Genomic DNA, 16,225 nt, shown 5'->3' with positions numbered 1-16,225 from the left:
CAAGAAGGTGCACTCTGACCCATATAACACCCGGTAGGGATAGACCGAACTCTGGGGTAGGCACGGAACAGACACCCGACCAGCAACAGTTAACTGAGCCTAGTGGGAGGGGAGGAAACACTTCAAAGGGGAGCTGGGGCCACAAATTAGAACTGCCAGACATTACCCACCATAGATAATGGCCCCCACCAACAAGCTTAACTTGGCGTCTGATCTAAAGATAGTATCCCTCAATGTCAAGGGGCTCAACCACCCTGTCAAGCGCAAAAAAATACTCGACTAACTCGCTAAGCGTAAGGGGGATGTGGTCCTGTTACAAGAAACTAAATTGACCCTGGAAGATGTCAAACTAGTGAAAGCCAACTGGATCTCACAGATGGCGTGCTCACCGGCAGAAGGGAAGAAACGTGGGGTAATTACACGGTTATCTAGAAACTCCAACCTAACAATAGAATCACAATATCGCGACGAGGTAGTAAGACTCTTGTTAACACACTTGAGAAGGGGAGAGGAGCTCATACATGTCGCCAACATTTACGGCCCTTACACTGATGACCCCGCATTCTGGGAGGGTGTATCACATAAACTGGACAGCCTCCCACAGGACGACCTTACGGTGGTGTCTGGGGACTTCAACATGCCTCTCAGACCATATACTGGACAGACAATCAAATTGACACTCATCACACAAACGCACACTTCACGCTAAAACAAATCTGCGCCAAACTCAACCTCAAGGACCCATGGCGTCTCCAGAACCCGGACACTAGAGACTACACCTTCTACTCCAATCCGCACAACTCATATAGCAGGATAGATTACATATTAATCACAAGCCCAAACACACATACCTGATAGAACATATTGACATAGCGCCGAGACTAGTGTCAGACCACTCATGCATCAGCCTAAAGCTGAGCGGGTGCCACAACGAAGAAATCCCCCGAAGATGGCTTTTTAACAGCAACGTCTTGACTGACCCAGAAAACAAAAAAAAGATCGAGGAGGCCATAAATGAATACCTTAGACACAATGATACACCGGAGACTAACCCAACTACCCTTTGGGATGCACTCAAGGCGACAGGCACAATAATCGAAATTAAATCCCAAATTAACAAAAACACTAACCTACACCTGGCCCAGCTTGAGCAAGACATTAAAAAACTAGAAGCTGCCCACATCAGGACCACGCACGATACTAGAACACCAAGTGACCTAACCAGTAAGAAGTACAAATTTAACAAAATCCTGAGCGAAAGGGCTAGTCTGTGGATCAACAAATGCAAGGCCATAAACCTTTGCGAGGCTAATAGAGCGGGGAAAATCCTAGCCTCTTACTTAAAACACAAACGTAACCAATTCTCCATCTCGTCCATCACGGACTTGCACAACAAAACCCATACAAGACTCAAGGACATCTTAACGACCTTCCAAGAGTTCTACCAGGAACTCTGCAAAAACGACCAGACCTTAGACCTGGAGGCATGCACAAAATATCTCAACAGACTCGACCTCGCCAGACTAACCAGTGTAGAAGCACAGAGACTAGGGCAAGAAATTAGCACGCCCGAGATTGAAATGACAACAAAGACCCGGGACCGGATGGATACACAGCCATTTTTTTTACAAGTCCTTTCTTGATCAACTGAAATCCACCATAAAAAGGGTGTTCAACCATTGTGCGGAGAATGGGCTGGTTTCACAATCCATGTCCGAGACCAACATCATAGTTATACCAAAGGAAGGCAAGGATGAACTACTACCCAAGAATTACAGGCCCATATCCTTAATCAACGTAGACTGCAAAATTTACGCAGAAGTCCTGGCAACAAGACTAACCCCCGTCCTACCCAGTTTAATAAGCAACTCATAAGTAGGCTTCCTAAACACCAGTATGTCTAACGACAACACCAGACTCCTCTGCCACATTCTAGAACACACCGCTAAACTGTCAGACCCAGCGGTGGCTATTGCCCTTGATGCCGAGAAGGCCTTCGACAGAGTCTCATGGGCCTTCCTCGAGCAATGCATGCAGTCATTCAACCTAGGGGAAGGGTACATAAGGAAGGTGTTGGCATTGTATGGGGACCCAAGAGCACGCATTGTCATTAATGGATCACTCTCCGAACCACTCACACTGCAACGCGGCACCAGACAGGGCTGCCCTCTGTCTCCCTCACTCTTTCTGTTAGCTTTAGAGCCACTGATTAGTGATATCAAGACCAACACCAAAATAAAGGGGATCAACATAAAGGACGTGAAAATTAAACTAGCCGCCTATGCGGACGACATTTTCATTGTAACAAAGCAGCCTAAGACCTCTATTGCAGCCCTGATAGAAACCATAGAGATATACGCAGGACACTCAGGTTATAAGCTCAACAGGGACAAATCAGAGTGCAAACCCCTCAACATCCACACCACACGGGACTCCCTGGGAGGGCCGGGCCTGACCTGGCAAACCGGGTTCATCAAATATCTGGGGATCCACTTTGGTAACGACCTCATTGCCACATTAAACCAAAATGAGAAGCTATTGTTAGAAAAAAAAAGAAACTCCTGGTCCCCCAAATTTATAACATGGTGGGGCAGAATAGAAACGATCAGGATGATGATCACCCCAATGATCAATTACCTGGTGAGCATGCTACCTCTACTACTTACAGATGCCTTCCACCGCAAAGTGGATAACCTAATTAGTAATTTCCTTTGGCGGGGTAAAAAAAAAGCATGAATAAGTATAAAAAAAACTAAGGCTAGACAAGAAACTGGGAGGGTTAAACTTAGCAGACTTTAGAACCTACCAAACGGCATTCCTGGCAAAACAAGGAGCCTGCTGGTTGTCACCCCCACAAGGGTACATGCCGGTATGGCTACTAGTAGAGCGAGCCATACTACACAACCTCAACCCACTGGTGCTGCTGACAGCTAACAAACACACACACGCCTCCCGCCCAATCTTCAAAAACACAAAAATCGCCCTACTCAAAATAGACAAGAAAATGGGAAATGCCTAGTCTTTGACGCATGGATGGAGAAAGGCATCTCCTACTCAGCCCAGCTAGAGGAAGAAGGCCACCCCATCACTTTCAACAAAGATCGACATAAACTCCCAGCAATTGAGTTCTACAATTTCGTAAAAATCAAAACAGCCCTAACAAAAGCCAAACTATCTCCATCCAATCCGTCAATCATGCAGTATATGACAAAAATCAACAGAATAGGTCATCAAGTATCAAACCTCTACAAACTTCTACGCCCAAACTCCACCAAACTTAACGAGAAGTCAACTAACTACTGGGCCAATATCCCACTCAATGAGCAGGAGCTAGCTCTGCTTTGGGCCTCCCCCTCATGTAACAAAATCTCCCCAGCACTTTCACAAACAAAATTCTGGCTACTCCACAAGACTTTCTGGACCCCTGCTCGGTTAGCCTCGCTAGGTCTCAGAGAAAACGACCTATGCTGGATTTGCGGCAACGAAAAGGGGGATCTAGTACAACTCATATTCTACTGCCCAAAACGTAAAAGGTTATGGGAGAAAATCTTTGATTTCATAAAAAAGGCGCTGGGGTGCACAGTAATTCCAGAATTCTCTTCCCTCACCACCACATTCATGACCACAGGACCCCCTGCACAGCAGGACAGGGACCTATTAGACCACCTACTGACCGCGGCAGTTAAACTGGTCCTGTCCAACTGGAAGGATACTGCTAGGACATCATACAAAGGCTGGTTCAACTGGGTGACGTACCTCAGAGGCGCAGATAGCATTGCCCTGCAAAACTCACCCTGGAGACCAGCCACTAGGGGGATGTGGAAGTCACTAGACATGTATCTGGACTCCTACGAACCTCTGTGAACCCACTTGAGATCCCCGGGGGGGATCGGAATTCACACAGTAATACAAACCCAGACTAGGCTCATAGCGATAGAACACTTCTTGTACCCTATCTCTACTCTTGCTCTCCTATCTTCTCTCTTTTTACTATCCTGTCTCTAATTTTCCAGCAAGTCAACGTAGAGGGGCTCAGCTGAACATGTACACCACAGTACCTGTAATTACTGCAACACTAACTACATTTAGCTGGAACCCCATAATGGAAATGCGAATGTACCTGTTTGTAAAAATTAATAAAATACTTTGAGAAAAAAAATATCGGACAGGTGTTTATGTATGAATATGTCCTGGTAACTAGGCACTGTACAGACACATTTGTGCCTTTCCCGACTACTGGATCCTGTAAGATATTAACAATTGTATATGCTTGCGGAAGCATAAAGGACTGAAGGACAGGGATATAGAATTCTCAATAAGTAATCACATTTTAATTTAGAATATCCCAGTGGGGATGTGTTATCCTGTATAATTTGGCTAATTGCAATACTATTGTCTGTGTACAAGGAACATGCCAGTACAACTACCAGCCGGTTTGTATTTAGAGCTTAAAAGTTAATATTTTTGCCCTCAGGCAGATAACAAAGGCTTAAATTAGTTTTTACTCTGTACAAATTGTGAGGTTTAGAACAATTGCAACTGTGGGGGAACTAACTCTTTTTTTTTTTTTCTTCCTCCTATGTTAGGGTCTGATTGATGCCCCAAAGTATTATAAGTGCTGCCGTGAACTATTAGGAGAAAATTTCATGAGAATCTTTAATGAGTTGTTGGTACTCCTTCCTGATAATGGCAAGCAACAAGAGCTGCTCTCTGCCCACCATGACTTTCTCATCGAAGAAAAACAAGGATCCAACAAACAGAAAAAGAATAAGAAGAATGTGTGGCAGAATAATTCCAACTCTTACCAACTTGACTGCTACACCTGTCCCACCTGCAAGCAAGTACTGTCTCAGCAGGACACTGCAGCGCACAAAACCCTGCACATTGAGGACGATGACTTTCCATCTTTGCAAGCAATCAGCAGGATCATCAGCTAAACACACTAGGCGGTCACCAAACTAATGTTTGCACTTGTTTCCAGGCACATGCTAGCGCCGTAGGGAGAGACGCACCTATTGGTGCCTGGTGGGGAGAGGAGGAACAGTATTTGATTCTAGTAAGATGTTGAATCCAGGTGCACAGAAATTATCAATAATCGGAGGGAAGGGCACCCAAGAGGGCGGCTGCTACTTGACCCTTGAAAGATAGAGCCCCAAGCAGAGGTGGGGTAAAGGTTGTCATGTGCTCAACAAGATATAACAAATACTTGTTATGCCACCATGCTTAATTAAACACTGCCTCATGGAGGCACAGAGATGTGTTAAAGCAAGAGTCAGATTTGGCAGCTAGGGAATTAAAATTATATTTCTGATTTAATAATTTGTCCAGATATATTGAAACCAATAAACTGTGACCATCCCGGAAATACAGGATGTCACAGTGCAACACAAAAATAAAATTTACCTTTTTTGTTGCTTAGCCTAATTCTTCCTGCACTCTGCTTGTAGAGTAAAGTATTCTGCGATTTATTTTCTGTATAGAACATTTGATTACCATGTAATTTAATGTAAAAGATCTGCCGTGGTCTGTTCACAAGGGTGGCACAGTTTAAACCAGCACAGGCTCCCCCAAAGTGTACCCAAACATTAAATCTTGCTGAACATCACTCTTTGTCTGTTTAATGTTTTCGATTTCAATCTCATGCCTGCGTTAACAAAGTGGAAGATGAGCCCCTCGGAGAGTTCATCTTTCATTGATGAACGCTGCAATGAATGGTCAGTATGAATAATATTTGCATTTTTCAGGTTAGAAAATCAAAACAATACAAGGATTGTCTTCTTAGAAGGGTACAGTACAAGCTCTAATAGACAACAAATATAGTACTCAGTCAGTCATACATCTTTATTTGGTTCAAGGGAACAATAAAAGTGAACAGGATAAATAATAAGTTCACAATAAAATACAGGTCACAGTGCAAAGGCATAAAATAAAATCAAGTACATTTTACTATATTTCATTGCAATAAAATGCCATTTGAATAAAACAAACCTGAGAAGACTAAAACCTCTAGATAGTCCATAAAAGGTCACATGAAGGGTCCGCCAAGTTAGTCAGGATGTCAGTCCGCAAAAGGGTCAGACAGTATTTTTTTACAGTTTTATATACCGTGAACCTCCTAGCGCTGCCATTTAAGGCTCAGACAACTTATTTCAAATATCACAAAGAAGACCTCTTGTACCCGAGGAGTATAGATTTTTAAGGGGTGGAAGAGAGAATCCAGTGGCTATAAACACCTTCACAAATATTTCTATAACCATTTTTACATGTGTGGCATAGCCACATGGCTTTGTAATGAGTTAGGATGAGGGTCTGGGTGCTATCAGGAGACATAGGAAAGAATTTTGATTCTATATAAATGTGTGTGTATTATATATGTAGATATATATATATATATGTATATATATATATATATATATATATATATATATGTGTGTGTGTGTGTATATATATATATCAACAAAAATTGGAGTCCCAAATGCGCTCTCGGAGACAAGAAATCACCAGGGAAACGGGAGGTCACTTGGACACAGGTAGGTTTATTTACGTCATAAACCTGCTGCAACGCGTTTCACCCGCGAACGGGCTTGTTCACACAGCGTGTTCAAAACAAATGCCACATTACTTACTGTTTCGTAAAGATTAAGTTGTCATAGAAAGAGGACTTCGTGACTCCCACTCATTGGTACATGTATCAACAAAAAGTAAGTTGCACACAGCGCCATGTTGTACTCTGTTTGTACTGCTGGTCAATATTGATTAATAAACATTGAATGCATTTCAGTCTTAGCAAATCGTAACTTTACACAGTGGAAACTGGCATTCTAAATGGTAATGTAATAGTGTGACTAGGTAAAGTGATAAAGTTAGAATTGATATGATAGACACGAACATTTAAATTCGTGGTTGAAAGTCGCGTAATTACTCGTGAGGTTGTGTGTCAATTTGCCCTGCGCTGTGTGTCATTTCCCTTGTGATATCCATTGTGGCACTATGTAATCAAGCAAGGTTTCTTTCACTTTGTACAAATGAAACTTTATGCAGCCTCGTGGTCAGTACAATTCACATTCTGTTCGCCTGATAGTGGCAAACAGAATTTTGGCGCTGTGTGCAACTTACTTTTTGTTGATACGTGTACCAATGAGTGGGAGTCACGAAGTCCTCTTTCTATGACAACTTAATCTTTACGAAACAGTATGTAATGTGGCATTTGTTTTGAACACGCTGTGTGAACAAGCCCGTTCGCGGGTGAAACGCGTTGCAGCAGGTTTATGACGTAAATAAACCTACCTGTGTCCAAGTGACCTCCCGTTTCCCTGGTGATTTCTTGTCTCCGAGAGCGCGTTTGGGACTCCAATTTTTGTTGATAGTATTGCCGGTTGTCTCCGCCGGTCCGCGCCACCCCTCCAGAAGGGGCTTGAACTTCAGAAGGAGTAACTTCGTGGAATTATATATATATATATATGTGTGTATATATGTATGCAAAAAAAAGAATCCGAGAACTCTGGGTAGTTCTCAAGTTGAGGTGGAATGCAGTTCCAATATAGAGCACTCTCAACACCAGCGACACTCCAGATTTGCTCACCTCAAATATCTGCTCTTCTATTAAAATCTTCAAGCATAGGATTAGAACAGTGCCATCCACACTGAGATAGAAAGGGACAAAGTATTTTACCACTTCCACAGCAAAGTCTTTAAGCATAGGATTAGCACAGTGCTATCTTTGCCGAGCTGTAAAATGGCCAAAGCCTTTTACAACTCTGGGCACAGTATTATAGCTTTGGATGAGTAAAATACCATCCAAGGCAACCAGAAATTAATAAAAGCAACTCCTGACACGTGTTTTGCTCTCATTAGAGCTCTGCAGAGAGGTATAGCTTTGTCCAGATACAAGGGAGCACCCAGTACAAGTCAAAACAAAACGCTTTCAGGCATAAAGTGATGCATAAATTGTGCAAAAAAAAGCAGAGAACTCTGGGTAGTGTATTTATTTGCATAATTTATGCATCACTCTATGCCTGAAAGGGTTTTGTTTTGACTTATACTGGGTGCTCCCTTGTATCTGGTCCTGTACCGTACAAAAGAATATATGTCTCTCAAAAGCTATATTAACTTTGGGTGAGAAGTGCTTCTCCAGTATTTGTAGTGACATATACAAATTCATTGGCTGGCCGTTTCCCATTCCTAACAAAATCATCGGAAGAGCGTCATAAATTCTTCTACCTTCCACGCCTAAATAGTGCAAGAGAATGGCTCGTCTTCGTACTGGAAAAACAGTTGATGGACAGAATGCAGAACAATGTCATACATTCACCCCAGTACAGTGATCTGGGCCTAAATCCATTTTTCTTTTGCTCACCATGCCATTCCAGTTTGAACCCAGCCATATGCAAATCAGTCTTGACCCTGTTCCTCATGGGAACAGCCCAGCCTGAACTGCCAAGCCAGGTCCTCCCTGGACTGGAAACAAGCATCCTAGGACCGGTTTCGGGGTTTCACCCCTCTTCAGCCAGGATAGCTTGATTCCACTGGCATGGAGAGCTTGGAACCCCCGTCTGTGCATACCCGTCCCACTCAGTGTGAAAAATGCAAAAACAGTTGATGGACAGAATGCAGAACAGTGTCATACATTCACCCCAGTACAGTGATCTGGGCCTAAATCCATCGTTCTTTTGCTCACCATGCCATGCCAGTTTGAACCCAGCCATATGCAAATCAGTATTGACCCTGTGCTTCATGGGAACCGACCAGCCCGAACTGCCAAGCCAGGTCCTCCCTGGACTGGAAACAAGCATTCTAGGACCGGTTTCGGGGTTTCACCCCTCTTCAGCCAGGATAGCTGGAGTCCAGTGGCATGGAGAGCACGGGACCCACGTCTGGGCATACCCGTCCCACTTGGGGTGACAAATGTGTCTTTTGCTTTCTCGCCCTAAGTGTGCCAGGTATGCCCAGACGTGGGTCCTGGGCTCACTGTGCCACTGGAATCAAGCTATCCTGGCTGAAGAGGGGTGAAACCCCGAAACCGGTCCTAGGATGCTTGTTTCCGGTCCAGGGAGGACCTGGCTTGGCACTTCGGGCTGCGCTGTTCCCATGAGGCACAGGGTCAAGACTGATTTGCATATGGCCAGGTCTAAACTGGGGTGGCATGGTGAGCAAAAGAATGATGGATTTATCCCAGATCTCTTGACTGGCAAAGAATGTTTTGATTTGTTCTGCATTCCGCCCATCAATTGTGTGTCTTTCATCTTCGTACTGGACCATATTTATCTCCACCTATAGCTAACATATAGGTGCCGAAAATATTCTTCCATCTTTTCCAAGGAATTGCGGGTTCCCCAGGCACTGGTAAGAAACTAGAAGGTGCCGCCATACTTTGTTCCGCCATACCAGCAAGAATAGTAAAATAAGCTACCACAAAATATAAAAATAATAGGCCAATATAATCAACTGAAATAACTAAAATAATTATTCAAAATAATTAGCTAACACAATGATAATTGCCATTCCAGTCTTCAAAGTCTTCTTCTTAAGTCTGTTGTTTTAGTACTCTAGGTTAGTCTTTTATTTCTCCTATAGTCTCAAGGGACAGAAAACACAGAGGGCGCAGTCCCTATGCCCTAAGGAAAGAACTGCCACTGGTCTCAATAGTAAAAGGAAAAGAAGTGTCTTTATTTTTCTTAAAACAGAAGTCTCTGTGAAGGTAATATCAGCAGGGTTCATGTGTAACATCGGGTTCCGGTGTGAGTCACTGTAAGTATATTTCAATGTAATTCTTTCACTTCTTTCCCTTTGTGAGGCTTTTAAAATGTAGCGCCTTTATCTTAAAAAAAAAAAAAGAAAGAAAACGCATGTCAGTGGGCTGAATCCGGCATCCGGTTCCCTACAACATGTACGGGCAGCTGTAGCTAGGGCTTTCAGAAGGCAGGAGCATGCGTTATTTGCCGCATGCGACCTGTTTGGAGTATTCCTAGCAACGCGGCTTGATGCAATCATTGCGTAACACATGTTACTATGGGGCCAGCGTCGAAGGCTTAGCAACGCAGCTGAGAGAGGACCTTATTGATTTTCAAGTTCATCACAGCGCACGGCATCCCGTCGCTGCGTCGTAATTAATAAATTACCCAAATTTAGCTGCAATGAACAGGGAGTTATCTCAAGCAGTGCAGCACCAAAATATATATTTTTTTTAATTACTGTTCACTGATTTCAGCAGGAGTATTTCACATGTCCTTGTAGCGCTATTCCCTCTACTTGTAAATAGCATCTTTCTTGGGGTGGAGGTTACCTAATCAATCGCTGCCCTCTGCGCATAGCTCCTTGTCGCCATAAATTGTAGTAATCCAGCACAATCCTGGTCGAATTTTCCCCTTGCTTTAATCAGATTAAAACTACCTGAACAGTAACCTCCAGCAGATTCCAGTACTATGAGTATCCACCTAGAATCTCCACACCATCCCATTCCAATAGCATCATCCCTTACATCCCTGTATTTTCTATATTCTGAAATGTCTCCACAGTTTCGGCTAGGGCCTCATCAACTGACAGTAAAGCATCTGAAGTAGCATGCTCAGACTGCAAGGTTTAGGTCTGTAACTCTGCCTTAGGCTCTACAGTGGGCAGCTGCAGGTCCAACAATTCTGCTGCTCTGTGGGCTACTACTGCAAAAAAAAAAGGCACTCTATTCTGTGTGGGTGCCCCGATTGGGAGCGCAACTGCGTCCAGTGAACTATCTATCTTGGCAGCATATCCAGGTGGAGAAGAGAATCAGCATGAGGAGGGAGCAAATTGTCCGCTCTTTGCTGTACCTAACATTTTGAAACCCTTCCAGTGTCAAAATCTGATCCACATGAGGCTTCTAGTCTACGATAATAATGGTGTCAAAGGAGAGGTCTAGGGTTTTCCAAAACGGGGGTATGTGCCCTGGTAATCTCATAGTGAGACATAGGCCTGGCCCAGGTCAATGACTGCTCTAGAATGGAACTGGGCATACACGGCATGGGTGCAGGTGGAGCCTAGGCTGCTCCCAGGGCAGCCAGAACAACAAGACCACTGACGCACAAGTAGAGGCATGTGCCAGGACAAGCAGGGAGTGGAGTCCCAATCGGGTCAGTCTTCGCCAGGGTTGGACCAGCTGGCGCAAGTCCAAAAGGGCACCTGCAGTTACCAGAGGGGGCAAAAGCACTTCAGAGATGACTGGCTCTGCCTTGAAAAGTTGCAGCATGGCCTTCTTAAAGGCCTCTATCAGCTGCGGGGTTGACGATGGCCAAGGGAACTCAAGCCGTGAAACAGAGTTGGAGTCAGAACCTTGGAATACCAACTGCAAAACTCCTCCAGAGAGCGGGAGTGGTGGGAAGGGGATAAGGCACACTTGAACTTCTTGTGCCTACAGCACGACATGTCCCTTCACTTAGTTCTAACTTCCTGGAAGACAGCGACCTGATCCAAGAGCGGGCCTCACAACTTTGTTTACAGTGCAACCAGCCATGCTTTTTGGGTTCAGTGACATAAACCTTCACCTTCTGCTCCTGAATTGCATTTGGGGGCATCAGGTAGCATTTGCCATGACTTCGGGTTCTGCCCTGAGCCAAAAGCATACATCAGGTGGATCCACAACAGACATTTGCTTCTTTTAGTCGTGGCACAGCTTGAAGGCTGTGATGTTTGAAAATGACCTTTTGCAGCGTGTATCTTTCTGGATTCACTATGCTATGCATTATTCCGCCATCTAGTGGTTTGGTCCGGAATAGTAGTCTTTTTCTTTTTTTTTGTGTGTGGCCCAGGTGGGCATTGACATACCACCATTTGGTGTCCTTCGTGACGTCGACGCGTTTCCTCCGGAAACTCCCACCTTTGGTCGCCATCTTAAGATTCTTTTTTCCACCGTTGGGTCCGGATCGTTGCCGAAGAGTTCCAGAGTTTTGGAAGAGGAATCAAGGAAAATCACAGAAAATCAACTTTTAAGCTACACCGGACTACAGGTCAGGTAACCGGAGCGACGAGGAGGAAGGCTTACAACCAACACCTCGAGGTTACATGGAGAATGTGCTTGCAGGGGGCTCCCTGAGCGTGGGGATGGACAAGACACCGTTCAAATTGTGCACCAATTGCCACCACAAGTACGCCCAGAAGGATCAACATCCAGTCTGCAACCTCTGCCTGCCACTCGACCACAGCAGCGAAGACTGCAATGCGTGCTCGGCGTTTACACCCTAGACTCTGAGAGTAAGTGAGAGGCAGAGAAGGGCGAACCACAGCATGCAGGGGCAGGGGCCACCACCATCGCTCCGAGACATGGGCCTCTCCAGTGGAGAGGAGGACAACATCGCCTAAGGACCAGAGCACTGCACGGTCGTCTAGGTCCATAAGTCGTCGAAGGAGGTAAGGGAGTCATTGACCCCTAAACACTCGAGCGACACTCGAAAGGGTGAAGCTAAAGCCCTGAGCAATGCAATATTGTGAGCAATAAAAATGCCTTTAAATATTGTTATCTTGTCACTTTAGCTCCGTTTTTAAAGACAGAGGACAAAATTTAGTTTGTCTTCCTAGCCAGAGAGGGCGAGTAGGACCTAAAAATAGCTCGTCCTCATCAATTCTCCCTCGCAAATGCGAGCGGGCGAGTGGATTTGTCGTGCTCTGATAATTGCAGATATGGCTAGGAAGAGGGCCAAAGTACACACTAATGCCGGACCACCTCCAGACAAGGAAAGTAGGAGGATAGATCTCACAGGGAGAAAGGTGGAGAGAAATGCGGCTATACATTGGCGCATCGCAAACTCAAACGCCCTGATCAACAGGCACGCATACCAACACTGGGATGAAGTGGGGCAGCTGCTAAAGCATCTACCAGACCTGTACCAACAAAGAGCTGCTCACCTGGTAGAAGTAGGGAAGAACAGGGTGAAAGCATGCCTAAAATCTGCATTGGATGCTGCAGAAACATTGAGCAGGCTAATGATGATAGGAGTGACCGAGAGAAGACACGCATGGCTCAGAATTTTGGGATTCAAGCCTGAGGTGCAAACAACATCCTAAATACACCTTTTAATGTAGAGCAACTGTTCGGCATGCCAGTTGACGACAAGTTGACTCTACTCAAAAAAGACAACAAAACAGCAAGGTCCATGGGAGCGTTGCAGTTCAGAGGAATAAGAAGAGGCACACCCACGAAAAGGCCGGGTGGTAGAGGAGGCAACGTGCCTACCACATCGCACCAAACACTCCAGCAAGGCTACCAAGGTAACAACCAAGGCCAGCAGCAGCAGAACTGGCAGTACCAGCCCTGGGGACAGTCCTTTCGAGGGCGCAGAAACGGAAGAGGACAAACACGAAGAGGAGGCCAGCAGCCCTCAACCAAGTGACTCCACCATGGAACAGGACCCCACCCTAGCAACACCTTGGGGTGGGCGGAAAGACATAAAGAACTGCAGCCGAACGTTCAACGACAAGCAGTACCTCGAACACTCAACACCGGTAGGGGGAAGAATAAGAGACTTCATCCAGAAATGGAGGAAGGTCACATCGGACAAATGGATACTAAACATCATACAATACGGATACTGTATCGAGTTAGAAAAACTGCCTCCGAACAGAAAACCAAGAAGCAAGGCACACTCAGCAAAGGAGCTCTCGCTCTTGCAGCTAGGGGCGCAAGAACTGCTCAGCAAGGAGGCAATAGAGGTGGTACGGCAAAACCAAAGGAACAAAGGGGTTTACTCAACTTACTTCCTGGTGCCAAAGGTGACAGAAACACGAAGACCTATCCTAGATCTAAGGTTCCTGAACAAATTCATAGGAACTCAAAGGTTCAAGATGACTTCCCTACAAGAGGTAATACCACAAATACAACAAGGGGACTTCATGGCTACTATAGATTTAAATGACGCATACTTACACATCCCCATCAACCACAAACACAAGCGCCTGCTAAGGTTTGTGATCTACCAGTTCACAGTACTGGCATTCGGCCTGAAATCCGCACCAAGAGTGTTTACAAAATACCTAGCAGCGGTCGCAGCACACCTACGAAGGCAAGGAATACACGTACACCCCTATCTTGACGACTGGCTCGTAAAGGCAAGTTCGTACAGACAATGCAAACTACACATCCAGCAGATCATGCTAACACTGCCAAGACTGGGTTTCTCGATCCATTGGAGAAATCGTCAACAGAACCAGAACAAATCAAGATATTCTTAGGGGCAGAGATCAACACCATACAGGCCAAAGAGTTTCCCAGCAGGAAGAGAACATTGGCACTACTGAAGGAAACACGTCATTACCGCAAGGGGCAAGTTCTGACAGTGAGGACAGTGAGCAAGCTGATGGGAATGATGGCGTCATGCATTCACCTAGTCCAAAACATTTGACTACACATGAGGCCGTTCCAGGAATGGATCCAGCAGCAATGGTCACAGGCAACTGGGAGCTGGGAAGATCTAGTGGTTGTCACACACGCAGTGCATCACGAAATAGCGTGGTGGAACAAACAAAACATATCACAAGGGAAACCATTGACACAACCAGCTCCAACAGTGACCATCACGACGGACGCCTCTCAGCTGGGCTGGGGCGCGCACATGAACAAGCTCATGGTGAGGGGGCTATGGTCGCAACAGGATGCGGTCAAGCACATCAATTACCTAGAACTAAAAACAGTGTTCCTAGCCTTAAAAGCATTTCAGAAGGAGCTGTACGGAAACAGGGTGTTGATCCAAACAGACAACACCACGACCATGTTCTACATCAACAAACAAGGAGTAACAGTCAGTAGCGCTATCGAGGCTAGCACAGGAGATATGGATATGGGCCATTCCACTGAGGATAGACCTACTAGCGATACATCTCCCAGGGAAGGACAACGTGGACGCAGACAGACTCAGCAGGCAGACGTCAGCATCCCACAAATGGAAGATCAACCAACAGGAATTACAGAAAGTATTCCGAAAGTGGGGTACACCGCAAATAGACCTATTTGCAACACACCAAAATGCCAACACTTTGCATCCAGACAACCAGACCATCGGTCACAAGGGAATGTGCTTTGGATAAGTTGGTCAAAGACATTTGCATACATTTTTCCCCCGATACCACTGATACACAGGGTACTCAGCAAATGCAGAATCAGCAGCATATCACTGATACTAATAGCACCTCAGTGGGCCAGACAGTCATGGTTCTCACAAATAGTAGAGATGGCGCAGGCACCAGCACACAGATTCCCAAGACGAAGGGACCTGTTAACAATGCCGAAAGGAAGGGTGCTACACCCAGAGCCAGAGAGCCTCAGCGTGGCGGCATGGCTCCTGAGGACCTAGAGTTTGCACACCTCAAACTACCGGCGAGCACAATAACAGTGCTCAGGGAGGCAAGAAGGCCTACCACAAGGAAATGCTACGTAGCAAAGTGGAAAAGATTCTCAGAATTGTGCATTAGAGAGAAACTGCAAAGAAAGATCACAAGGGAGTCAACAGTACTAAAATACTTAACACATCTACTGTAAAGTAAACTCAGCTACACATCCCTAAGGGTACACTTAGCAGCGATTGTGGCTTACACAAGAGGAGAAACGGGGAAAAGTTTCTTCACCTCAAGTAGTAAAAAGATTTCTAGAAGGAGCAAAGAGGATTGCGCCTCCAAACAGAATGCCAGCACCAGCATGGAAGCTCAATGTAGTGCTGACCCAATTAATGAAAGCACCATTTGAGCCGATGCACAAGGCTACACTGCACATGCTCACGCTAAAGACGGCCTATCACATCACTACGAAGAGTAAGTGAGTTGCATGCGCGAACACTTCAAGAGCCCTACCTGCAGATTCACAGTGATAGGATTGTGATGAGAACCGACCCACACTTCATGTCAACGGTGGTGTCTCGGTTCCACGTCAACCAAACCATCCAAATACCTAGTTTTTTCCAAAAACCAACCATAAGCATAGAGAGGGCGCTGCACACACTGGACGCCAGGAGGGCGGTGATGCACTATATAGAGAAGATTAAAGAGTGCAGAAAGACAAAACAACTCTCGCAGTTTTTGGAACAACCAGTTACCAAAAATACCATTGCACGATAGATTGCACAAACCATACGATTATGTCACAAACAAGCAGGGCAACTGTTACAAGGAGCAGCTCATGCTCACTCGACGAGGAAGAAAGGAGCAACAATTGCGTTTCTTGCCAACACACCAATTCAAGACATTTGCCAAGCTGCAACATGGTCTTCAGTGC

At 45.4% G+C, this 16,225-nt stretch overlaps 1 protein-coding gene across 1 annotated transcript in view; it reads left to right on the top strand.

Moving 5' to 3' along the window:
• Positions 1 to 5,605, top strand: part of ZNF598 (zinc finger protein 598, E3 ubiquitin ligase) — a 232,932-nt gene extending 227,327 nt beyond the window's left edge. The window contains exon 12 of the mRNA XM_085629387.1: positions 4,587 to 5,605. Coding sequence (XP_085485513.1) covers positions 4,587 to 4,937 — 351 coding nt within the window. The 3' untranslated portion in view covers positions 4,938 to 5,605. The remainder of the gene's footprint in view (positions 1 to 4,586) is intronic.
• Positions 5,606 to 16,225: the final 10,620 nt, after the last annotated feature.

The sequence above is a fragment of the Triturus cristatus genome, chromosome 10 (assembly GCF_964204655.1).
Source record: "Triturus cristatus chromosome 10, aTriCri1.1, whole genome shotgun sequence".
NCBI lineage: Eukaryota > Metazoa > Chordata > Amphibia > Caudata > Salamandridae > Triturus > Triturus cristatus.
The sequence above is the reverse complement of the archived record's forward strand: the minus strand, read 5'-3'. Positions and strand labels throughout refer to the sequence as shown.